Raw genomic sequence first — 27,740 nt, 5'->3', positions numbered from 1 at the left:
AGGAGGACCCTGGTAACCGGGCAAACTTAGGTCTCCTTATCACTCTTCTAGGCCTGCATCTGGAGAGGCAACTTCAGCCTAAACTGTATTGCCACAACAGATGCTGCAATGCACCAGACTAGATGCAGAATTAGATGGAAGGTTGTTTACAATATCATATCGGCTGATATTTGGCCTTGACGATCTTAAACATAGTCTTTCTTCTCTTATAGATAAAAAAGAATTTTTACAGGGAATATTTTACATTACACTGGCTAAGGGAAATAATAAATTATTAATTCTTAAAAAAAACTAAACATCAGATTTTTTTTTTTTATATTTACTAGATGAATTTCTGTACAAAACATATCTAAGAACACTGTCAGACATATAAATTAGCTTTGTGTGAAATTTGCAAAAGATAGGATCAGCTGTTTCGGAACTCACACACACATGCAAAATGACTTATGTAATAGTAGTTGAACACTATTTTATTTCTCTTTCATTTTTCTTTTTCGTTACCCCCCCCCTCCCACAAAGTGACCTTTTTGTAATATGTCTGATTTCTGTCTTAACTCTATTTTATTTCTTTCATTTTTTTTTTTTTTTTTTAGACTCCCTTTCCCCTGGCCAATAAGGGTTGAGAACATGGTTTTCATTAATAGGAATGATATGATGGATGTGTAATGTGAATAATTAAGACAGGCTTAGTTCTGGTGACCTAAGAAGATTTAATCTGGAGAGTATAGAAAGATGTGTGCAGAAGAGTAGACATGGATTGTATGGTCACATTATAAGGATGGATGTAGAACAGTTATGATAACAAGGTTAGTTGGCAGAGGAAGTGATAATAATGGACTATAATATAGAGAGATAAATGAAGACCTGGTCAGAGATTGGTTAGTTTGGAAGTCCATTTCTTAAAGCCGTCAAATGTGTGTTAGCGTTTAAAATGGATGCTTAACCAAAGATGAAGATGTTCAAATTAGCATTTGCATCTTTTTTCTTAGCATCACAAGGAGATACTAAATGCTTTTCTTCTGTAGTGACGCATTTACCTGCTTTTGTTTTGACTTCAAGATGCATGTCAAAAGTAGATTTTTTTTTTTTTTTTTTTTTTTATAAAATGTATTTGACATTTCAAAAGGTCAGGTTTTCCAAATGTGTGTGCCTCCACAATTTATTGTCTTCAAATTCCATTTTTGGTTTTTGTTCGTTAAAACTCGGGGCTGGGATTTCCGTTTAAATTCTTAGATGACTATTCTGCGTTTGTATTGAAACAGACTTTTAAACACAAAAATAATCGGTACTTATGTATCTATGTTACCCCGTTGAAATAACGTAACTATTTAGAAAACCATTCTTAACATGGGTGTTTATTTTTTTTTTTTGTTTTTTTTTTACTATTCTGTACTTTCAGCTGACAATTTAATAAACAAAAGTATCATAAAAACTGAATTTAACTTAAAAATGAAATTAACAAAAATAGCACGGTAACATAGATGCATAAGTACCGGATAATCAAACAAATAAACTCTTCCTCCCTCCGTTTCATACTCTCGAGGATCCGTCTCGAGACTCAGTTCAACACGGTAGGGATTACCTGGGTAGTACCAGACCCTTCTTTCTGCGAATGAGGCGCTCCATCTGAGAAACGATAACGGTTAGATTATTTTTCTACCTACTCAGATTACTCTCTAGAGGGAGTTGATCCTATTTATTTCCTTCCTAAGAGCTTGTTGTCGTGTTCGTATTAATGGCCATTACAGCAAAGATGATAATTTTTCTTTTAATTTGGTTATTGAAAAGAAGAAATAAACATCGAAGATTATCAAACCACTACTACTATGGCTACGACTTCATCGGATGTAATACTAACCTCTGATTTTCCTCAAGTGCATCTCAACCTTCAAGTCAAACTTGTGACTCTCTCTGTATGAATTGAATATTAAATATGCCAAAAACAGACAAACTTGTGCATCGACATGATTTTCTTTTTCAGGTTTTAAATTGTGTTGCTTTTTTTAATCTTTTTTTTTATTTGATTGCATCATCAGTTTTTGCCTTGATATTAACGGATGCTTTTATTTTTCTTTGAAACTTTTTTTTTTTCTATTAAGTTTTGTTATTTCTGTCACTGTTTTTTTTTTTTTTTTTTTTTTTTTTTTTTTTTGCTTATTTTTATAAAATAACGTTTCTTTCTCCATTGTTGCAAAATTAATATTAATCTAAGATAAACATGCCACTCTACTTTGATCTTCGCTTGAACATGTTACTCTGCTTTGACTCCTGCTTGAATATATCACGCTGCTTTGACCCTTGCTTGAATATGTCTCCTCTGCTTTGACCCTTGCTTGAATATGTCTCCTCTGCTTTGACCCTTGCTTGAATATGTCTCCTCTGCTTTGACCCTTGCTTGAATATGTCTCCTCTGCTTTGACCCTTGCTTGAATATGTCTCCTCTGCTTTGACCCTTGCTTGAATATGTCTCCTCTGCTTTGACCCTTGCTTGAATATGTCTCCTCTGCTTTGACCCTTGCTTGAATATGTCTCCTCTGCTTTGACCCTTGCTTGAATATGTCTCCTCTGCTTTGACCCTTGCTTGAATATGTCTCCTCTGCTTTGACCCTTGCTTGAATATGTCTCCTCTGCTTTGACCCTTGCTTGAATATGTCTCCTCTGCTTTGACCCTTGCTTGAATATGTCTCCTCTGCTTTGACCCTTGCTTGAATATGTCTCCTCTGCTTTGACCCTTGCTTGAATATATAACTCCGCTTTGATGTTTGCTGGTATATATAACTCTGCTTTAACCATCACATGAATGCCACTCCATTTTGGACATTAACATATTGCTCTATTCTAACTCTTGTTTAAATTTAACACCACCACAATCCTCTACTACAGATTACTATACCAACTACCTTTTCCCTGCGCCATACCACCAAAACCTTAAATACTTCTCTTAATTAGAATTTCTAAAGTTGTTTCCCAAGACATATCAAATCACATGCATACTAACTCAAAGTAGTATTTATGGAGAGTAGAAAACGCATTGTGGATGCGTTATCGTCAGCTCCTGTTACTCTCGCTTCTTATTTGTCCCTCAGTCCTCATTTTTTAAATGAGTGATTTTTCGGACAAAGGGAGAAGAAAAAGCTGTTTTCTAGGTTGGCAGTATTTTTGCGAACAGTTGGCTGAGATGGCGGAAATTTTCTGTTTCTATGTCTATCCTTGTAGCCATGTCACTAGTAAGGGTGCTGGAGGTAAACGTTTTGTCTGGGCTGACGTTATCCGCCTGATAGTCAGGGACCCGAACCTTGGATTAACCACTAAGGAGGCTGTCCTATCAGCAGGTGCAAAGTACTGGGGCTGCTGTATTGCCATTTGGTGAATGGATTCTGGACCATGCAGTAGCTTCTGGTGGGGCCTCTCGATGCCATACTAGTGGGTAATTGTTACGGCTTTACCTTATCATTAGCTACAAATAAAAAAAAAAAAAATTCTTCGTTTCTTTTTCTCTCTTAATTTCCCCTCTCTGTCCTGCTCTAAGTAAATCTGTCGACCTAGTCCACAAATTCCAAAATTTCATCATGACAAGTTTCAAGAAAAAATACACGATTAAACCCGGTTCTCCAACTTCCAACGTAGACCCCTACTACCATGTCTCCTTCTCCAACATCAGGGGTCTCCGTTCTAACCTTCCAGAGGTTGAAACCCAATTACAGGAGACTAAACCAGACCTTTTATTTTTAAGTGAAACTGCATTGGACAGGCTATTTCCCTAGATGAGTTTGCAATTTCAGGATACTCTAACTTAACTTCTAAATCTGACCCCCAAGATCGCCATGGGCATGGAATATGTGCCTATATTAAAGATAGCTTTCCATGTGGGAGGGACATCTCCAGGGAAGATCCTAACTTACCCTATATGTGCTTCCGGGTTGCTTTAGCTCACACTACTGCATTTATATTTACTCTCTATCGCCCCCACAACAGTGGAGTTACTATCTTTCAAAGCATATCTGAGAAAATTGACCAAGTCCTTTCTACTTATCCTTCAGCGTATTCACGTATGTGGAGACTTCAATGTTCACAACGTCGAATGGTTGACCCACTCAAACAAGACCGATGATGAGGGGAGGTTCTGTCATGATTTCTCCATTGCCTATGACCTCACTCAGATTGTTCAGGAACCTACCCGTGTGCCCGATAATGACGGCCAGTATGCGAGCCTACTAGACCTTTTTCTCACAACTTGCCCTGAACTATGTTCAGTTTCTGTTCTGTCGCCTCTTGGATCTTCCGACCACTCTGTTGTATCAATTAAGATAAAAATGAAATGTAATAAGTCCCCAGACGTACCTCTTCATCGTACAGTATATCGATACACTAAGGCTGACTGGGATAGCTTCCGTACATTTATATCTGATCTACCTCTGCATTCCATGTTTAAAAAGGATGTGTCCTCTATAGTATTAGACCTAACTGAATGGTTAATTGTAGGTATTGACCATTTCATACCCTCTAAAAAGTTTCAGCAAAAACCTAACAGCCAGCCATGGTTCTCTCCAGAATGTGCTGCTGCCATTGCACACAGAAATCACTTTTTCCACTGCTTCAAACGTAATAGATGTATGGAAACTAAAGCCGTTTTCAGGACTGCCAGCAACCATTGTAAGAAAGTAATAAGGAACGCAAGAGTGTTGTATGCTCAATCTGTTAAGTTCAAAGTAGCTGTGCAGTGGCTTGGTTCCCACCAGTTTTGGCAAATAGCAAACAGAATCCTGAACAGAAGTGTGTGCTCCATCCCAACTATTATCAATGGACCTGAGGTAATCTCGTCAGCATCAGACAAAGCCAAACTCTTTGTCAAGAACTTTGCAGCTAATTCTACCCTTTGCGACCAAGACCGCCAACCCCCAATATTTCCTCCTGTATCAGAAAACACGCTATGTGATATACGTATATCTGTACGTGATGTTGCGAAGCTAATCAAAAACCTTGATTCGAGTAAAGCAACTGGCCCTGATGGTATTCCAATTATAGTACTCAAAAAACTTCAACCTGAATTAGCGCCCATACTTACAAAACTGTTTAAACGTTGTCTTAAGGAGAATAGTTTCCCATCTCCCTGGAAAATCTCATCAGTATGCCCTGTATTTAAGAATTCAGGTGATCGCTCATCCCCCTCTCAGTACAGGCCAATAAGTCTCCTGTGCGTCATGAGTAAGTTGCTAGAATCTGTGTTAAATACAGAAGTAATCAAACATCTCAACAAAAATAACCTTCTTAGTGACACTCAATATGGTTTCCGTTCTGCTAGATCTACAGCAGATGTCCTTACAGTTATATCGCATAGGATTAGCAAATCTCTCGACGGTGGCAATCTTTCTAGGGCAATTGCTCTTGACATATCTAAAGCCTTTGATAGGGTATGGCATAAAGGTTTACTTCATAAGATCGCTAGCTATGGTATAGCTGGAAAAGTCTTCTCAATTATTAAATCATTTCTTTCTGATAGGTTCATAAGAGTAGTAGTTGAGGGGCAAAAATCAGAAGCTCACAGTATTAATGCCGGTGTCCCTCAGGGATCCATCCTGGGCCCAACTCTTTTCCTGATCTACATTAATGATCTTCCAAATCATATCCTTACATCATTTGTAGACATTTATGCTGACGACACTACCATTTATGGTACCACATCTAAGACAGTAAACGACCAAGTTCTCTCCAATTCTCTCTCCTCTGATCTTGAGCACGTAGTACAATGGGGAAAGAAGTGGCTGGTTACTTTTAATGCATCTAAAACCAAGCTTCTCTCTTTACATCATCAACATTCTAATCCACATTTGTCATCAATTGAAATGAATGGCTCTCGTCTTCAGGAGGCCTCAAGTTTTGACAAGCTTCTGGGCTTGACCATTACTCCTGATCTTAAATGGAACACGTATATCAAATCTGTTGCCAAGGCCGCTGGAAAAATGGTGGGATCTTTCTATCGATCCAGTAGATATCTCACTGCTGATGCTATTCTCTACCTATATAAGAGCCAGGTACGTCCAAGGATGGAATACTGTTGCCACATCTGGGCAGGAGCTGCTAGAAAGGACTTGTCCTGCCTTGATAGAGTTCAAAATAGACTTCGTAGCCTCGTAGGAGATGTCCTTTTCTCCTCCTTGCAACCTCTATCTCACAGAAGAGATGTTGCGAGTTTGTCTCTGATGTATCGTTATTTTCATGGAAAGTGTTCAACTGAGCTTCAATCTATGGTCCCCCCTCGCCAAACTTTCACAAGAAACACTCGTCTAGCTGTAAACACTATCAATAATTCCCCCCACTCTTTATCTGTGCCTAAACCTAAACGTAGATTCCATGAACAAAGCTTCTTTCTTAGAACTGCACGCCTGTGGAATTGTCTTCCGTTTTCCTGCTTTCCGGCTGACTACAATATGGTTGTGTTCAAGTCTAAAGTAAATAAGTTCTTGATGAGCCGTTCCATATAAGTTATTAAATTTACCAAATTTTCATTACTAATGATTACTATATTGACCAATTTCTACTGTACACTCTTTAACCCTTATCCTTGAGTGGCCTCTGGGCCTTGATAATGTGGTGATGCCTTTGTAAAAAAAAAAAAAAAAAAAAAAAAAAAAAGTACATGTCCCATAATTACAGATCAAATATAACTAAAAATCTCTTTAAAAGGAAGGATATCTCATAACATAAAAAGAGAAAGGCTTCAAATTTACTCTATTGAGCTGTGATATGGTTTGGTACATTTCTTTTTATACCATGACTCTTGCTAACATGGAAAGGAAGTAAAAAAGTGTAAGACGCTCTATAAACTAAAAATAATACAGAGTTATTTCCCTTGCATCAAAGGAGGGAAAGTTATCTACCCTGGGAGTGAAAGTGACAGTTTAGAAAGACCAGTGTGCTTCACATGATATACTTTAATCCTTGTGCATCGAGCAACTCTTACCATTTAATCTGTAAGTTGTTAAATAAATTTAAGGATTACACTTTGTCCTTTAACCATTTGTTGGTTAATTATTAACTAGTGTCAGATGTAACAGAAACTATATAATATAGTAAAAACACAACATTCAATCTCAAAATTCTATATACAGATCTGAAACCAAAAATAAACTTCTCCAAAATAAATGGCTAGAAAACTTGAACAAAAATACCCAAAACAAATTATTTCAAATTAGACGCAATATAGATATGTCCGTCCCTGCTTTCAAAAAATCCAGGAACGAACAAGTTATCTTATCCTGGCTCTGCATAGAGCACACAAATCTTAAACACTCTTTTATTCTGAATAAAGGATTACAACCAAAATGTAGCAAATGCCAAACACCTCTCACAATCAAACAGATCCTTCTGGAATGTGAAATACTAAAGAATCTTAGAATGTCTTTCTTCAAAATTAATATGAAAAATATATTTGAAACAGAAAATGTCTTTTAAATCTCTGAAAGAGCTAAAGATATATATCTGAAGAATAAAATATGCATTGAATTCGTTTGAAGCCAAAATTGCAACACAAAATTATAAAAATAAACAAGTGTTTATTTTTAAGAAATATATTTCAGGGTAAGGCTCCCTTGTCAATCTTTTATATATTTTTTCTCTTTTTCTTCGCCATGATAAGTTAAATAAAGTTGAATGAAGAGTCCACATGATGTTAACTGCAGTGTTTTTATAATGTCAGGTAGGGTGCACCTGGCTGCGCGATTTGAAAATTTGGGTAGTTATATATATATATATATATATATATATATATCCGTATTAGTAGCATTGACTGAAATATAAAATACGTATTTCTTAAAAATAAACTTTATTTTAATAATTTCACATTGCAATTTTGGCTTCAAACATATTCAAAACATTTTATTTTTCAAATTTCAACCAATGCTTCTGATATGGATATAATAAAAAAAAAAAAAAAAAAAAAAAAAAAACTACCCACATTTTCAAATCGCGCAGCCAGGCGTAACTATCTGACATTATAAAAACATCGCAGTTTACATCATGTGGACTCTTCATTCAACTTTCTTCAACTTAACATCATGGCAAAGAAAGAGAAAAAAATATAAAAGACTGACAAGAAAGTCTTTCTTACACTTAATTATATTTCTTAAAAATAAACAATTGTTTATTTTAATAATTTTGTGTTACAATTTTTGCTTCAAACGTATTCAATATGTATTTAATATTAAAAATTTTAGTCAACGCTTCTAATATGGATATAAAGAGAAAAAACTACCCAGATTAGATATCAGAAGATCTGAATCAAGAAAATAAAGAATCCCAATTAAAGACATAACTGACCTTGAATAATCCATAGAGGTTGATAGGTGTTAAAAAAAAAAAAAATATACAAATTTCAATGCATTCAAGTAGTGGAAATATGCCAGGGCCTCTGCGAAGAAAGTGGGCTCTCTCTACCGTGCTAGAAAGCTACTAACACCCGAAAGTATCCTGTACCTCTATAAGGCCACCATTCGCCCATGCATGGAGTATTGCTGTCACATTTGGGCTGGTGCATCTGCTACTAGTCTCTCTCTCCTAGACAAGGTTCAAAAGAGAGTCGCCAATCTGATAGGCCCTGAACTGGCATCTAAGCTTCAGCCTCTATCTCATCGACGAAATGTGGCATCCCTCTGCCTGTTCTACAAGTATTTTAATGGTGAATGCTCTGGCGAACTAGACACTTGTGCCCCCACGACTTAGACACCCTCGACAAACACGACAGGCAGCTAAATCCCGTCCCCACACAGTAGAGATCTCTAGATGTAAAAAATTTTTCTACTCCAGTAGTTTCTTCCAAAGAACTGCTAAACTCTGGAATTCCATTCCAGGCCACTGCTCCCCAACTGTACTGACATGCAGAAGTTCAAGGGTAACGTGAACCGACATCTTGCTGCCCAAATCGCAACATAGTACCCCAGTAGTTGTTGCCCCTGATAGTAGCCCCCTACACCAAAGTGGCAATGTGCCTTGTTTGGGGGGAAAATGTAAAAAAAAAAAAAAAATAAAAAAAAAAAAAAAATAAAAAAATAATAGTCACACATGCACATCAAGGCACAAGGTCACTGGACTCTGACAAAAAAAAACAAAAAAAAAACAAATCTAAATCTTCACTAAGAACAGGAGATTATGATCAAGTAACAGCATGCTGTGTAAAGAAAAAAAATTGTATCTTGCTGATGAAGACCCTTATGTGTTAAAAATTAGGATTTAAATAAATGTTTATTTTAAAGAATAATAAATCTGCATTTTGATTGATCTGTAGACTATTTATATATATATATATATATATATATATATATATATATAGTTATATTTTTTAGAAAAAAGGATTCCAGTAGTGCTCTATAAGGAAAAATCCTAAAATAAGAGCGTATTATTTGTTTTATTTACAGAAAGTTTGGATAAGTCATCGGTACCATCAGTTTCAAACCTGATAATTGGGGACCGTTTTAGATACCCATATCAAGCTCTCTTCTAAAAAGGTCCCCAATTATCAGGTTTGAAATTGATGGTACTGATGACTTATCTCCTCTAAACTTTCTGTAAATAAAACTATATATATAATTTTAAAAAATATAATTTAAAATATTATCCACTGACACGTGTTTTGTTGTCTACGACTCATCAGAATGGATGAATCTAGTGAGATTTGAAATCAAGACCCCATGGAAAGAAGCGTAAACCTCTGCCACTAGGCTATCTCGCAGAACTGCTGGAATGTATCATCAAATGACGGAAATAATATTCTGTGATGGAAATGAAAACAGAAAAACCAACATTATTTATTAGTTTTATGTTGTGAGTGAAACGGTTGCATTTGCAAGTGATTTTTTTTTTTTTTTTTTTTTTTTGTTTAATTGCCAATTAGAAATAATAAAACTATATTTTGGAAGTTGTTTTCACCGACAATCTTCCAAAGCTCTTTTTTTTTTTTTTGTTTTTTTAATGAAGGCTGTCTAAAAAAAAAAAAAAAAAAAAAAAATGAAAAAATTAGAATGTTTATACTTTCAAGTCTCAACATAAAATTCGGTATATATTTAGAATTATAATTATTTAAAAAAAAATAGTCAAGAAAAATCTTTGATGTACATGCTTGTCATTGAACAAAGATGTCATATTCCAAAAATCATGTGGGTTTCCTTTTCTAATTAGCTATTAAACTAAAATATTTATTTGTTAAAGGTCAAGCAAAACTAAATTTGTCCATCAACGTTTTGTCTATTTCAAGACTTTCTCAAGATGATTGATTGAAGGAATAACAACTGGGGACAATAATATTTAGTTTGTTAAAAACTGAAAACATAAAAACTGCATATTGCATTAAAACATGTCGCATTGTACACATGCAATGAATTAATTGCATCCATTCATCTCTAAAAAAACGTGTTGCACATCTGTTGCATATTAATTTATGAATAACTTTGCATGCATCTTGGCTTTTGAATTGCATGCATTCTATCATAATGTGCATGGTTGCACATTTCCTTAAAATTGCATATAAATGTGCTGCATCTGCATGCGTATCTGATGCATGTAAAAAAAAAATAAAAAAAGTGCTCACTGTTTTATTGATGAGATTTTTCGCTATTTTTTCAGTAAGTTCCCCCAAACAGTTCAATAAATTGAAAAAATCTACTGCTTTGAAAACTTTAGATTCCAAACCTGGTAAGTATAAGTTTTGTGGACGACATTGGAATGGATCGATGGGATTTTCATTGGAATGGTTAAAAAAAAATTTTTTTTCATCTAGGGATGAACAAAAAAAGTAAAAGTAATTCTTTTTTTTTTTTCTTTCTTTTTTTTTTGTAAACTTTTTATATATTTTTTCTTTCTTTACTTTTTGTAACTAAAAGTTGAATAATTCTGACTGAAAGAAAACCCACCAAAAATGAGAGTATTTATGATTTTAATGAAATATTTTCAGTATTTGTTAATAAATGAATGTTAAATACAAATTTTGATTTTATTTAAAAAAAAAAAAACTAAAATTTTAATTTTTTTATCTGATTTGATTTTTTTTTTTTTATTTAAAAATTTTTTAAAAGACTTTTTTTATTTAGTTTAAGTTAAATTTTTTACTCGCACTTTCATTTCAAGGATAAATATATTCACATCCACTGTCAGCATTTAGTATTCACCTTTTTAAGGTGATTAGCAAGGCGGGCCCTCTACCTTCTCCAGTCGTAAAATATGCTTTACTATGATATCTTAATTTGTCCAGATTTTGTATATATTATTATAGTCGTGATTCCAAAATTAAAAAAAAATGTATTTGGGTGCCATCAGCTAGAATCGAAACTGAATCCAAAACTGTAGCATTCAAAGTTGATGTTACCACTGTACCAACATGACATGCCTAAGAACTGATTAAAAATAAACTAAGATGAATGTACAAAATGTTTAACGATTTTTTTTTTTTTTTTAAATTTTAACCCCTTTAAAAACTCTTAACCAGCTAAACACCTATGAAAGAATGATCCATAAAACATCCAATCATTTGAGGCTTCTAGCATCGCTCTGCGACTTTTAGTCTTGGAAGAGAGTTTAAAAATATGGAGACAGACATATTGAGTTTTATAAATTAGATTCGTGCAGATTTTGTATTATTAGAGCCAATTCTCTATTGAATATTATATGTACATAGACCTGATTTCAAAACAATTAAAAAGAAATCTATAGGCTGCCATCAGCTAAAACCAAAACGTTTAACACTCCAGCTGCATTCCTTGCTGTTTGAGCTATCAACAAATATGATTTAAAATTAAAATACTTAAAGCTATGAATGAATTTGCACATGCGCAAAAGTAATAGAAATATATCAGCAAGTTGCAAACAAGCATTTTTGCATTTCAACTTGCCGACATATTTCTGTATGCATTATCCATCCAAACAAAGATTTTATTTGTTAAAAACCATCCTTGATGTCTGATTACTATTTCCTGTTAATTTCAGTGTTATGTAAACAGTAGTTTAAGAGGTTATTGGTTAAATATTTACACACATCTACTGTTTTGTTTATATAAATTAACTAGCCTGGGTGGCCGGCGTTGCCCGGGTGTTTGAAGGTGGGTGTTGAGCAAAAAAAAAAAATAAAAGTGGTGGCAGGCAGGCTCAAACCCGTACCACGGAGGAGAAAAGGAATGTGGAAAAAAAATGTGACGTCTTTGTCATTGCGTCTATCGCCAAACCGGAAGTGGTAAAGGTTTAAATTAAGGCTAGTCAATCGAAAAGAGGGGATAACTTTAAAAAGTATTGGCGAAAAAGTGACCCCTCCTTGGAGAAAAGTGCCCAGTCGAGGGTGAAGGAATTAATGTTTTTAGCCAATATTTTTTATATTTGTCGTCCGAAGGGTCGAACTTTAAAACAACACCGATCTCGTGAAAATCCGTCGCCACTGTGGAAAGTTTTAGGCAGACATACATACATGCAAGCATACATTTAAGCAGACAGGTGAGATTTATATTATAGATGCTTTATTTATATAAATTACTGCTTTACTTCTATAGATAAGTATGTGAGAGACACTGTGAAGAGACTAAGTCTTATTTTTTAATATTGGTGTTTCTTCAACTGAAAATGGATTTTCTTTTTAATTTAAATAAATACTTAATGTTTAAATGAATAAGACATTTATTAAGCAAATTTACATGTATAAAAGCCAAAATGTGTGTGTGTGTGTGTGTGTGTGTGTGTGTGTGCATTTTTTGTGTATGTCCAGCGAAGACTTTTTTCGGGATGGTTCTCGGGTTGGTCACTCATTCTTATAACTTTTTATATGCTACCGAGATGATAATATCTAAGATTTACAAAACGACTCAGCATGTATCTTTAATTTGGGCAACTTTTACGCGCGATTTTCACCATATTTATTGGCCCACGCATGTGTTTGGCTTTTCAGTATAAAAAAGCAAAACTAAAATAAACCTTAGCACTCGTGCGGCACGTCCAGAAAAGCAATGAGCACTTTAATCAATGTCAGTGAAAACCATCATATCAGATAATTGCTGTTCATTTGCCCCGCCCTCCAACAAGTTGGGGAGAGAAAAAATAAAACTAAAAAAAAAAAACTGTCTCGCAGAAATAGTTAACTACAGGATTTCATTCTCCCATGGCGTTGTTTGACCTCAATAAAATCAAGCACCTGTTTGAACTCCTTCACTTTTTAATCGCTAAATTTAACATCTTACATTGCTTCCGTCACCGTAGCGCAGTTGTATGTTGTCAGCCTATTGGCCTCAAGGCTCCGGGTTCGAGCCTACCTGCCACCAACCCCCGCTTTTTTTTTTCTTTCACATTTACAAAAAATGTTTTTTTTTCCATTTTTAAAGTGTTAATATTGAAATCAATAGTTTTTGTTTTGTATTTTTATTTTTTTAGATTAGGTCCACCTCCACAATTTTCTTTTAAATGACAACTTTTATAGGTTTTCAACTATGCTAAATATGAAAATCGCATTGAAATTTTGCAGAAATAAGTAGTTATCGAGATATAAAAATTTGTATTATGCATTGTATTCTTTGGTGGCCATCTTTTATATGCGCATGCAGTGTCAATCATAGATGAGTTGTTTATGGCGCATAAAAAAGATGGCTGCCAAAGAATACAATGCATAATATGAATTTTTATATCTCGATAGCTACTTATTTCTGCAAAATTTCAATGCGATTTTCGTATTTAGCATAGTCAAAAACCCCAAAAAAAAGTCATTTAAAAGAAAATTGTGGAGGTGGACCTAATCTGAAAATTTCTTTTTTTTTTTTTTTTCTTTTTTTTTTTTTTTTTTTTCTTTTCTCTAATATTTAAACAGTTAAATTTCCATTTCGTTGTGCTCCCCCAACACGCATACACCTCCAAACACCGGGCACCTCCACTAGTCTATAATATAAAAGAATTTATTTACATACAAGATTCAAGCAAGTCAGGATGAAGAATAAGGACCGTGGTATCGCCAGAATTTTTTGTGACAATTTATGTAAGATACTGAAAGATGCCAAACATAAGTTTTTTGGGGGTTTTTTATGAGCAACACTGGCCAAGTTTTCCGTGGAAAAATATATTTCTTCTTTCATTATGAAGATAATTCAATGAAAAATTGATTGGAAAAATGCAAACAATTTTCTTTTTCTTGTTATTACAAAGAAAATGCAATATTATACAAATTTTATAAAACTTTAAGAAAATTAAAATAAAAAAAACACTCATTGTAAGGTAAGTTTCATGAATAAATGTTTGTTTTGAATAACAAACAACTGAAAACAAAAAAAATTTAAAAGCTGAAGCAGTTTTAGTGCTTGATTTATTCTAGAGAGCTATTCATTCATTGTACAAAATGCCGCATATGGGTTCCAGTTGAACAATTCTCAAGATACTAAATATATGTATTTTTAATGTGTCGGATGGCCAGAGTTTTTAATTATTAAGATAAGATCCTGTAGGTGTGAAAGAAAAAATGAAAAAGGTAGGTAGTATGTAACGCTATACAAATAACCCACATTTTTTTCCTCTCCCAGGACATCAGCCATTGGTATATGAAGTAGCTGTCCCAAATACTACTGCTTTTTCAATCTTTAGAAAAAAAGAAAGATTTTATCAGCTTATCTACTACATGTCACTAGCGGCTTTCTGTCTGTGATGTAATATTCTGACATGTAACCCTTATACCAATCTATCAACTTGTCATTAAACTTTCCAGCTTTCTGCTTAATCTAACCTTACTTAAGCAATGTCGTTTTAACAATTATTTTCAACATTTGCATCCAATTTTTCTACACTGAATCGGATTTTTAATGTTAATTTCTTCTATTTCTACAATTGTCAGTTTGAATTTTAAAAATCTTTTTTCATCATGTTATCTTTTTTTTCTCATCTTTGATAATGTTAAAAATTTTATATCTTCAAGAAGGTACTGTTTTTAGATTTTAAGAAATTTGAAAATGAAATGGAGGTGGAGATTGTTTACAAATTGTTATTGTAATAAAACTTATAAATGTAATAAGAGTGTGTGTGTATATATATATATATATATATATATATATATATAATCTGTAAAAGATAGAGCAATTTCTGTAACAAAATAATTTAATATTTTGGTTTCAGATACCTGCTGATAATGTTATGGTTATTGCTACTGTAACAGAATACAAAAATAAAATTTAAAAATTAAGAAAGAATATAAGAGTGTGTGTGTGTGTGTATATATATATATATATATATATATATATATATATATATGGCATAATCACATTGACACACTGGTTCTTGTCAGATCACCAAAGTTAAGCAACATTTAACCTGGCTAGTACCAGGATTTGAAATTGTAAACAGACAGCCATGTTTTTTGTTTTTAAAATTTTTGGAGAGGATATGGTTTTAATGATTTTTAACTGATAAAGAGCAACTATAAAGGGAGGTAATTAATTTTGTGATTTTTGTGACACTGGATGTATGGACAAGTAAATTAGTATTTAGATTTCTAAGTTCCAAAAATTTATTCTTGTTTATTGATTGAAATATGTCTTTTGTTGCCAGGTGTCTACACACGCTATAAGACCTTTTTGAACAAGGATAAAGTGATTTTAAAAAGAGTCATAAAAGTAAGTTAATTATATTTCTTATTTTTTACTAGCACAACCCATAGAAGTTCCACATTTTTTATTTTCCACATTTTTTTATTTTCCACATTTTTTTATTTTCCCCCTTTTTTATTTTCCCCCTTTTTTATTTTCCCCTTTTTTATTTTCCCCTTTTTTATTTTCCCCTTTTTTATTTTCCCCTTTTTTATTAGCAGTTCAGCTTAGAGCTAAACTGCTAATAAAAAAAAAGAAAGACCTAATATTGTCAAAACACTTCTTGCAATCTCATCACTTGTAGCTGAGAGCTTACAGCAGACAATCTAATGCATCTGGATTCAGGTCAGGGTGACTGTTTAATCTCATATGATGCAAAACTCAAAATCAGCAATTAGGGAAGTGCATCACTGAACATTTCCCATGAGACATTCATAAGAATGTATTTTACAATGTATACTGCAAAGTATTTGTTTTTTATATGTATGTGTAAGTTATAAAGAAACATTTGACTGAAAATACAAAAAAAAAAAATAGAACAAAGGGAGATAATCGTTTAGAAAACTACTCTCCCTAAATTCTATTCAATCCTCTTTCTTTGATTTAACACGCATTCCTTTATAAATTTCTTCTATGAGAAATATTGCAGATACCATCTGTTAAAATATATGAAATGTTACAAATACCATCTGCTAAAATATATAAAATGTTACAAATACCATCTGCTAAAATATATAAAATATTACAAATACCATCTGTTAAAATATTATAAAATATTACAAATACCATCTGTTAAAATATTATAAAATATTACAAATACCATCTGTTAAAATATTATAAAATATTACAAATACCATCTGTTAAAATATTATAAAATATTACAAATACCATCTGTTAAAATATTATAAAATATTACAAATACCATCTGTTAAAATATTATAAAATATTACAAATACCATCTGTTAAAATATTATAAAATATTACAAATACCATCTGTTAAAATATTATAAAATATTACAAATACCATCTGTTAAAATATTATAAAATATTACAAATACCATCTGTTAAAATATTATAAAATATTACAAATACCATCTGTTAAAATATTATAAAATATTATGAATACCATCTGTTAAAATATTATAAAATATTATGAATACCATCTGTTAAAATATTATAAAATATTATGAATACCATCTGTTAAAATATTATAAAATATTATGAATACCATCTGTTAAAATATTATAAAATATTATGAATACCATCTGTTAAAATATTATAAAATATTATGAATACCATCTGTTAAAATATTATAAAATATTATGAATACCATCTGTTAAAATATTATAAAATATTACAAATACCATCTGTTAAAATATTATAAAATATTACAAATACCATCTGTTAAAATATTATAAAATATTATAAATACCATCTGTTAAAATATTATAAAATATTATGAATACCATCTGTTAAAATATTATAAAATATTATGAATACCATCTGTTAAAATATTATAAAATATTATGAATACCATCTGTTAAAATATTATAAAATATTACAAATACCATCTGTTAAAATATTATAAAATATTGCTGTAATAGCTTTTTATTGTGATATTCTATTTTATGGTTTGTAGTTCAACTTTTCCATTTTATTTTTTTCTAGATAAATTAGGTTTCAAGAACCCCAGGAAATTAGCAAAATGAAAGATGACCGGGTCTACACTAGTTGACTTTTGACATGCATGGCATCTGTAGATCGATATTTAATATATGGAAAGATTTATTTTGTCTGGCGTTCTTGAAACCTAATTGATCTTTTATTCTTTATACACACACATATCCACATATGTAGCTTTTATTTGTTTTACATTAATATTAATGTTGCTACACATTCATGAGCATGTTTCGGTCAGCCAGTTACAAGTAACTACAGACTTCTTCAGGCAATACTGCTTATACAAAAGTTTACTCCATAATTGTTGTGGGATACAAATCACCCCTATTTGAGAACTAAGTGGAATCAACCAGTCCTATGAATACCTCTGGTTTCAGAGACTAGATGGAGAAATTCATACCATGTTTAACCGCATGCTACGAACATGTTCCTCTCATACCACTTTAGTGGCTCCTGTATTATTTATGATAAATACATATATTTATACACTTTACACTACTTGTGGTTTCTTTCATGTGTGACCCCTAGCACAGGTCTGCAACAATAATATGTATATATATATACTAGTGGGGATGAAGGCTGCTTTGCCAGGTCATAAAATACGCTTAATATGATATTTAAATTTGTCCAGATTTCATATATATTATTGTAGTCCTGCTTTCAAAAATGTGAAAGTCAGTTTTGTAAAGTTGTCAAACGCATGCAATCATGTAAAACAGACATTAAAATGAACATTATGATGGCGTTTCTTTTATCCTTTTGTTATTTTCTTTGCAGGGTGCTCAAACTAAAAGACCAGTGGAAGTTCAGAATGCAATGCTACGGAGGTATTTCTTGGAACTTACACAAAGCTTTATGATTCCACTCGTGAGTTTAAGATTCCTTTTTTTTTTCTTTTTTTTTCTTTTTCTTTTTTTTCTTTTTTTTTCTTTTTCTTTTTTTTCTTTTTTTTTCTTTTCTTTTTTTCTTTTTTTTTCTTTTCTTTTTTTCTTTTTTTTTCTTTTTTTTCTTCTTTTTTTTTCTTTTTTTTCTTTGTTTTTCTTTTTTTTTTCTTTTTTTTTTCTTTTTCTTTTTTTTTTCTTTTTTTTTTTCTTTTTCTTCTTTTTCTTCTTTTTTTTCTTTTTCTTTTTTTCTCTTTTTTTCTTTTTTTTTCTTTTTTTTCATCCGATATAGTTTTCATTTGTTCTTGTCCAGAATTCTCCCTATATTAAAAAATAAACTGATGCATGATTTATGAACCCGTGACAAAATTAAAATGTCACATTCCAAAAATTATGTAAATTGATCAAATAGATTTATTTTTTTTACTTGGAAGATCAAATTTTACAAGTAAGAGAGGAGCCACTGTCTCGCCTTCCGTTTTGAAAAAAAAAAAAAAAATCTCAAAAACAAGGGAAGTAACTCTACAATTCGAACTTGCACGATTTTTTGTTGCAATGCAATGAGTTCTTCCTATTAATTGCTTAAAAAAATTTTCTTTATAAAAATAATGTGATTTTTGGAATATGATATTTTTGTTCTGTCATGAATATGTACATCATAAAGATTTTTTTTTTTTTATATGGGGCGGGGAGTCTGAACATAAATCCTTTTAAGCTTTTCTTTTGATTTTATATATTGAGAACTAGAATTAATTATCCATAATAAAATATTATGCAAAATATGAGGTGCTTTCAATAAGTTTTCAGGCTTTTTCATATAAGCACTTTTATTAGTAGTACACACATGAAACTTTAGTCCTCTTCGAAGTAATCTCCTCCGGCTGCAATGCACTTGTACCGTTCCAACAACTTCTGGAAGGCCCCATGGAAGTCCTTTCGTGTGAGCATGTCAATGACTCTCGTCACAGTTTCTTTCATCTCCTCAATTTTCTCATAATGTACAGACTCAAAGATTTTCATTAGAGAATACCCAGGAAATCACAGGGAGCAAGGTCTTGATTATAGGGAAGGTGAGAAACTGTCTTGATACCTATCTTGGTCAAATAGTTTGTGACAAGGATGGAGCACCTTTGGGAGAAACTTCACACAAACCTTCAGTTTCTTGTGAATAATTGTGTACAGTTCCCACACTGACATCAAATTGTGCACATATTATCTCTGTAGACATACGACGGTTCTTATCCATGAAATTCTTTATTTGGCCAATCAACTCTAGTGCTTTGACTTCCTTATTTCTCCCACACCTCCCATCATCCCTCATAGACTCCCTGCTTTCCTTGAATCTCTTATGCCACTCAAAAACTGATACTCGATTCATGCACGCTGGTCCAAAGGCAGTCTGAAGCATTCCGTATGTTTCAGTGGCATTTTTTTCCAAGTTTAAAACAGAATTTTATTGCATATCGTTCTTCTAGTGTCCTCATGTCCAGATTGCACTTTAAAATTCACCCGCTATGGCAATCAGGCTTTAGTAGGGCGTATTCCAATTTCTGCTGTAGCTGTTCATTTGAACTTGAAAGGCAAAAATTGGTCAATCATCTCATAAGAGATATAGCAATAACATACTAAATTTTCAAGAGTCTATGACAATTTTAAATGCATGTACAAAAAAGTCTGGAAACTTATTGAAATACCTCGTATATATTTCTAAAATGTACCATGTACATGCGTAAACAAGAACAGAAGTTATGAGACTGCATACATCTGCCTTGATAATGTAAGAATGTACCCAGGTCTTATCTAAGCCTTATTTTTCCGTATTCTATGAAGTATTAACAAAACTATGTCATGGAAACATTGGTAACCCAGAATTCCCCCATATTAAAAAACAAAATTATTTCTTTTCTTTTTTTCTTTCTTTTTTTTTCTTTACTTTTTTCTTTTCTTTTTTCTTTTCTTTTTTCTTTTCTTTTTTCTTTTCTTTCTTTTTTTTCTTTCTTTTTTTTCTTTCTTTTTTTTCTTTCTTTTTTTTTCTTTCTTTTTTTTCTTTCTTTTTTTTCTTTCTTTTTTTTCTTTCTTTTTTTTTCTTTTTTTTCTTTTTTTTTCTTTTTTTTCTTTTTTCTTTTTTTTCTTTCTTTTTCTTTCTTTCTTTTTTTTTTCTTTTTTTTCTTTCTTTTTCTTTCTTTCTTTTTTTTCTTTCTTTTTCTTTCTTTCTTTTTTTTCTTTCTTTTTCTTTCTTTCTTTTTTTTCTTTCTTTTTTTCTTTCTTTTTTTTCTTTTTTTTTTTCTTTCTTTTTTTCTTTCTTTTCTTTTTTTCTTTCTTTTTTTTCTTATTTCTTTTTTTTCTTATTTCTTTTTTTTCTTATTTCTTTTTTCTCCTTTTTTCTTTTTTTCTCCTTTTTTTCTTTTTTTCTTTTTTTTCTTTTTTTCTTTTTTCTTTTTTTTTCTTTTTTTTCTTTTTTTTTTTTTTAGTTTTTGGTTTGCTTTGTAATATAAAAGGAACCGATAATATTAATTAATTTGTTAATTTAAAAAAATAAATTAATTTAAGAAATTCTGTACTTTTAAATTCAATCATTGAACGGTTCTTTTATTGTTTGGGGAAGACCAATCAGGAGCATAGAAAGTGGACCTTGGGTTTACTTTCGACAACCTCATAAACTCTCGCTTCTCCTTTCTTATATTCCATTAACGATGTTTCTGACAAAGAGAGGAGGATTGGTGTTTTCTGAATCTAAATCCATATAACACTTATCGTGGACTAGTTTTTCAGTTTGAAGTAGCTTTTTTTTTTTCTTTTCATTCCTTACGTCAACTTTTAAACAAAAAAATATTTTATCTCAAAACATTTTCAGGTTTTCAAATTTTCTTATTTAAATTTATTAAAAAAAATGTTTTATAAAATGTGTGACTTTAAAAATTATTTTTTAACACAAATATACAGGTGTATATGCTGAATGTGTTTTTTATTTTTTATTTTTTTTTTTTTTAAGGAACGACACATGGCCAGTCTGATGCCATTGCAACGAAATATTTCCCCACATAAGGTAACTACTTATTTAATGAAGTATGCAAGAATTTTTTTTTTTCTTTGACAACTAAAATTAATTCTTTAGAATTACACTTATTTAAAAAAAAAAAAATTTTTTTTCAAGTACAGAAAATTTTTATGATTACAGCATGTCATATTCCAATTTTTTAAGAAAATCAAATTTTATGACTAACTGAATGGGAAAGCTGGTAGGTGTTATTTTTATTATTTTTTTCATACATTAAAATTCAAGGGTAGACAACAACTCAATTTAACTAACTTGTTTTTTAACATGAAAGAGTCACTAAAAATCGTAAAGATTTATTTTCTTTAAAAAAAAACAACTATTTGATCAATTTATGTGATTTTTAGAATATAACATCTTCGCTCGGTGATAAATGCATACACCATAAAGATCTCTCTCTCTCTTTCTCTCTCTCTCTTTCTCTCTCATATATATATATATATATATATATATATATATATATATATATAAATTTTAATTTAAAAAAAATCAAATTTTATGACAAGCTGAATGGGAGAGCTGGTGGGCACTATAATTTTTTTTTTTTCTTTTTTTTTTTTAAGGGTGCATTAAAATTCAAGCTCAGACAACTCAATTTGACAACAGATTTATCCATTTCTAATCTTGAACAAAACGTGAAAGAGTCACTAAAAAAAATCATAAAATTTGATTTTCTTAAATAAAATCAAATCAAACTAGTTGATGAATTTACATGATTTTTGGAATATGACATTTTCGTTTGGTGATGAGTACATACACCATAAAGATTTTTCTGAAAATTTTTTTATGTAAGTGTAATTCTAAATATACACCCTAAAATTAATTGTAACAGCTGACCACACTCACATGGTTTCAATGCTGACTTATGAGAATCAAAACAAGGAAAAGAATATGCTGTTGTCATAGCTCTAGTTATCACCTTTTATTCTCCTGTTTAATAAATAGGATCTCCCAATCGAATAATTTATAATCTGGAAACTGTGACACACATACATTAAAGGTAGTACAGTAATAATATATAGACTAGCAGAACCCATGGAAATTCCACAGTAGTTGAAAATTTTTAAAACACATAAATAAAATGATTAAAAAATAAAATCAAAAAAATTATGACGAATTTAAAACAATGTTTTAGTAAATTCTTTTTTAACCTTTTAAAACTAAACAATTGATTTAAAAAAAAATTTAGATTGTTTTGTTTTTTTTATGCAAATTCAACAGACAACACATTGTACGGACAAGTAAATTAATATATAGATATTAATATAGATACTTGAAGCAATTTACTTTCCTATAAATAATGAGTTTGAGTAAAAAACATCCAATAATCAAAATGGCTAAATTTAGATTATTTTATTGACATTTTTACAGCAAAGTAAATTGCTTAAAACTGCTTTTAAATATTAAATATGGATGTTGTCTGTTTGCCTGTGAATCACAATTTTTATAATGTAATACAAGGAGTCTTATGCTTTTTTAATTCCGCCTGAATGGATCAGAGGAGATTAAAAGTTGCATTGTTATAATGACTGAAATTATGCATTCACGGCCTGAACTTTTCATCTCTGTTGCAGATATTGACTGTGTGAGACTCTAAGAAAGCAACCACTGCCATGGATGCACATCAAAAGTGGGAGATGCGTGATTGCCTTTTTCCATGAAGAAAAGATTGAACTGATCAACATTCACCGGTGCCTGTTGAATGTTTACTAAGCCGATGCAATTGATGTCAGTACAATTCAGAGATGGGTTTGTCAATTTCAGAGAAGCAATAAAGATGTGTGGCAAAGCACGTTCTGGACTTTTACGATTGTGGTATCAAAGGAGGCTGGCAAAAATGGATTGAGAATGGAGGTGACTATGTAGTAAAATAAATTCTGAAGCACAAAAGGTCACTCATTTTAATCATGCCCCTCCTGCCTTGGTAGCTCTTCCTTTTAAAAAAGCTCTGAGTTTTAAAAAAAATAAAAATAGGTCTTACTTTTGCTTGAAACTACTTTTTAATATTTCTTTTAACGCAAATAGGTCACAAATAAGTAGATAAATGAAACTAGTTTTTGAATAATTCCCCAACAATATTTCTTCTAAAATAATTATCTGTATAAAGGAAGCCTTACTTTTGGAACGACTTTTAAATTGTTTTTAACTAATTTCCCTGCAGTATTCTTTCTTTTTTTTTTTTTTCCTTTTTTTCTATTTTCCTTTTTTTCTATTTTCCTTTTTTTCTATTTTCCTTTTTTTCTATTTTCCTTTTTTTCTATTTTCCTTTTTTTCTATTTTCCTTTTTTTCTATTTTCCTTTTTTTCTATTTTCCTTTTTTTCTATTTTCCTTTTTTTCTATTTTCCTTTTTTTCTATTTTCCTTTTTTTCTATTTTCCTTTTTTTCTATTTTCCTTTTTTTCTATTTTCCTTTTTTTCTATTTTCCTTTTTTTCTATTTTCCTTTTTTTCTATTTTCCTTTTTTCTATTTTCCTTTTTTTCTATTTTCCTTTTTTTCTATTTTCCTTTTTTTCTATTTTCCTTTTTTTCTATTTTCCTTTTTTTCTATTTTCCTTTTTTTCTATTTTCCTTTTTTTCTATTTTCCTTTTTTTCTATTTTCCTTTTTTTCTATTTTCCTTTTTTTCTATTTTCCTTTTTTTCTATTTTCCTTTTTTTCTATTTTCCTTTTTTTCTATTTTCCTTTTTTTCTATTTTCCTTTTTTTCTATTTTCCTTTTTTTCTATTTTCCTTTTTTTCTATTTTCCTTTTTTTCTATTTTCCTTTTTTTCTATTTTCCTTTTTTTCTATTTTCCTTTTTTTCTATTTTCCTTTTTTTCTATTTTCCTTTTTTTCTATTTTCCTTTTTTTCTATTTTCCTTTTTTTCTATTTTCCTTTTTTTCTATTTTCCTTTTTTTCTATTTTCCTTTTTTCTTTTATTTCTTTTTTCTTTTATTTCTTTTTTCTTTTATTTCTTTTTTCTTTTATTTCTTTTATTTCTTTTATTTCTTTTATTTCTTTTTTATTTCTTTTATTTCTTTTATTTCTTTTTTATTTCTATTTTTTCTTTTATTTCTTTTTTATTTCTTTTTTTTTCTTTTTTTTTCTTTTTTTTCTTTTCTTTTCTTTCTTTTTTTCTTTTCTTTTTTTCTTTTCTTTTTCTTTTCTTTTTTTTCTTTTCTTTTTCTTTTCTTTTTTTTCTTTTCTTTTTTTCTTTTTTTTTTTCTTTTTTTCTTTTCTTTTTTTCTTTTCTTTTTTTCTTTTCTTTTTTTCTTTTCTTTTTTTCTTTTTTTCTTTTTTTTCTTTTTCTTTTTTATTTTTCTTTTTTTTTTTAATAATTTAATTTTTTATATGGCAGTTCATGGTCACGTACTTTAAACTTTTTTTAATGTTATTTCTTTTAATGCAAATCGGTCACAAATAAGTAGGTAAATGGAAATAATTCTTGAATAATTTCCCAACAGTATTTCCTTTAAAATAATTTATGTCTGCAGGACTTTACATTGCAAGTGAAACAATCACATTTGTGTATGATTTAAAATAATTTTTTTTTTTTTTTTTTTTTCTTTAGTGGTGACTAAAAATAAAACGCTTATCTTTTGGTAATTGTTTTTTTTTTTTTTTTTTTTTTCACCAACAATCTTTCAAAGCTCATTACTTAAAGAAAAATGTCTTTTCAACCTTTTTTGTTTTTTAATAAAACTAGCAAAATCAAATTATTTAAACAACAAAAGGTTTAATAGAAGAATGTACTCTTTTTTTTTTTTTTTTTAACAAAGACTGTTTAAAAACATCTGAAGAATTTTGAATGTTTATATCTTCAATTCTTAACATAAAGTTAAGTACATATTTAGAATTACAATTAAAAAAATCAAAAACACAGAAAAATCTTTGTCGCAGAACAAAGATGCATATTCCAAAAATCACCTAGGTTTAGCTAGTAACTTTTCTATTTGGCAAGTAAACAAAAAAATTTAGTTGTCAAGGGTTAACTAAATATAAATTTGTCTGTAGAACCCTGGTTTGTATTAGTAATGGTTACCATTGTGCCTTTTTAGTATTTTTATTTGTAACCAATCTCAGTTTTGTTGGCTGAAAATTTTCTTTTTTGTATTACTGATTTCATCTTTTTCCTTTTTCTGTGCTATTTAATCAGGCACCACCACGACTCCGGCCTTTTGATGATGAAGAATTCTTGAAAACAGTCGAACATTCTGGTCCACAGCTCACCTCTGGAATAAAGGGAGATTGGGAGGGACTGTATAAGTAAGTTTGGTCTGAATTTGTTTTTTTTAAATGGCCTAATAAACTTGAAAACTTTTTTCTTACTAAAAAAAAAAGCCACTTGAGGATAAGGGTAAATAAGATCGACAAATTGTCAGCAGGACAATAAAGAATATTATGAGAGGATTGAAAATGGATAGATTAAGCGTAATGGGATAAGCTGACCTACCCATTTCAGTAATAAATAGACTTACCCAAAGAAAATAAACATAGTTATATTTAAACATAGATATAGCGATTGATGACAGTTATGGCACCAGAATCATGATGTGTACTTCTGTAACATACTCTTGCTGATACATTTTTGTTAAACAACATTGAGCATGGTCAGTACTAGATGAGTGACCATTTGGGAATACCAAGCACTGTATGTAGAATGGCGTTGGCAATTTCCTGTGAGAACTGCAAAAACCTAACATTGTCATCTCCTCTGAGTAGAAGATGCATGCGACTAGGAATCACTTGAAATTTTATGGAGTAGACCTTTATGCCACACCCTATCTATATGCCTTTGATATGTCAAGGGCAATTGTCTTAGAAAGGAAACCTCCATTGAGAGATTCGCTAATCCTATGAGATATAATTGTTAACACATCAGCTTTAGATCTAGCAGAATGGAAACCATATTGCATGTCACTGAGGAGGTTATTTTTGGTGAGGTGGTTGACTACTTCTCTATTTACCTGTTGGAGGGGATTAATGGACTATCTCATGACGTCACTTCCATTGGTGACGTCACTTCCGGTATCGAGTACTGATGCCCGGCAGTCTGAGATTGGTATGCGATGAAGCAGGTCGTGTGCAAACGCCCACAGTTGAAGAATGGTACTCTCAACCGGTCTTTGCCTGTAATATATGTGAATACATGTTTCGTTTCCTTTCGTTTATTACCATTTAACCCCATAACATTAACAGATTCTAGCAACTTAATCAAGATGCACAGGAAACTGATTGGTCTGTATTGAGAGGGAAATGACCGATCACCTGAATTTTTAAATACAGGGCAAACTGATGACATTTTCCAGTGTGTTGGGAAGCAATTCTCCCTAAGATAATGTTTTAAGATATTCTCTTTGTTTGAAAAAGTAAATGCGTCATTTAATGGAAGAGTCTCACTGGAATCGGTCTTGTGGGAAAAGCAATGTTCAAAGACCATTTGGGTGTTGTCCTCTGGGTAGGTGAACAATGACGAACACCAAAAGATCAGTCAGGCATAAAGCGATCTAGAGGATGAGTTGGAGTTGAACATTGAAGCAGGCAGTTGATTTTGGTGATCGTTTACTACGCCTCTCCATTATTATCCTCATCTTTATAGTTATTGTTTCACCAACTATTCCTCTGGCCTTCATCAGGTGGTTAACTGCGATGGGATAGGAATACTGAATCTCTTAACTGTATCTTCAGTAATCACTGCATTCCATAGTTGTTGTCTCACGACGTTTTGGCCAAGTAACCACCTGGCCTGCTTTTGGACAAGATTGAAACCACTATTTTAAGACAATGCTCACTTGGAATCGTAGAGATTGAACATCTCTATCCACTGTGCCACAGGCCCTGAAGGTGCAGTGGACAGAGGAATAGTTGGCCGAAACGTTGTGAAACAACTATGAAATAGGGGATAATAGCCTGCAAATCTATACATATATAAAAGCGAAAATGTATGTATGTATGTGTGTTCGCTTTTTCTGTATGTTAACAAAAGGCTTTTTTCAGAGAAGCAGTCGCTCGCTTCGCAACTTTTTAAAACTTTTTATATCACATATAAATCGTAATATCTCACAGTTAACAACAAAGCTCGCCTGTCTATTTAATTTGCTCGATTTCGGGAAGATAAATATTCAATATTTGTCGCTCGCCGCATATGGGTTAGTCTTTTTCCTATAACATCTTGGGGGGGGGGGGCTGAAAAGCGTTCAGCAGTAAATGAATACTATCCCTCAGTCAAAGTTGACCTCATTAACTCATTAAAGCGGGCACCTGCTAAATCCAAGTAATTAAATAAATTCAAACATGTTTCCGTTAGTATCTTGCGGTGGAGCAATGGTTAACGTCGCACTTTTTTTTTTTTTTTACACACTTTAATTTACAACTTTGCCTCAACAGTTCGGGTTCGATCCTCATACTTACTTTTTTTTTTAACCCCCCGCCCCCACACACACACCTCCAAACACCCAAGCAACGCCAGGTACCCCTCGCTAGTAAATAAATAAAACATATGCATCAAGATTGAAATAAAAGAAGAAAATGAAAGGGACGTGGGACCAATTTTTTTTTTATC

At 31.3% G+C, this 27,740-nt stretch overlaps 1 protein-coding gene across 11 annotated transcripts in view; it reads left to right on the top strand.

The window, feature by feature from the left end:
• The window catches only part of LOC145249704 (protein DENND6A-like), a 242,388-nt gene that overhangs the window by 203,280 nt on the left and 11,368 nt on the right, over positions 1–27,740 (top strand). For 7 of the 11 annotated variants that reach the window (XM_080111567.1, XM_080111564.1, XM_080111562.1 and 4 more), the window contains 5 exons: positions 10,615–10,683; positions 15,547–15,611; positions 18,042–18,131; positions 21,138–21,191; positions 25,335–25,444. In XM_080111567.1, the coding sequence (XP_079967693.1) occupies positions 10,615–10,683; positions 15,547–15,611; positions 18,042–18,131; positions 21,138–21,191; positions 25,335–25,444 (388 nt within the window). The remainder of the gene's footprint in view (positions 1–10,614; positions 10,684–15,546; positions 15,612–18,041; positions 18,132–21,137; positions 21,192–25,334; positions 25,445–27,740) is intronic. The other 4 variants (XM_080111570.1, XM_080111566.1, XM_080111565.1 and 1 more) reach the window with 1 other exon arrangement.

This window comes from Euprymna scolopes, chromosome 28, assembly GCF_053919585.1.
Source record: "Euprymna scolopes isolate OS-2025 chromosome 28, ASM5391958v1, whole genome shotgun sequence".
In the NCBI taxonomy this organism is placed as follows: domain Eukaryota; kingdom Metazoa; phylum Mollusca; class Cephalopoda; order Sepiida; family Sepiolidae; genus Euprymna; species Euprymna scolopes.
The sequence above is the reverse complement of the archived record's forward strand: the minus strand, read 5'-3'. Positions and strand labels throughout refer to the sequence as shown.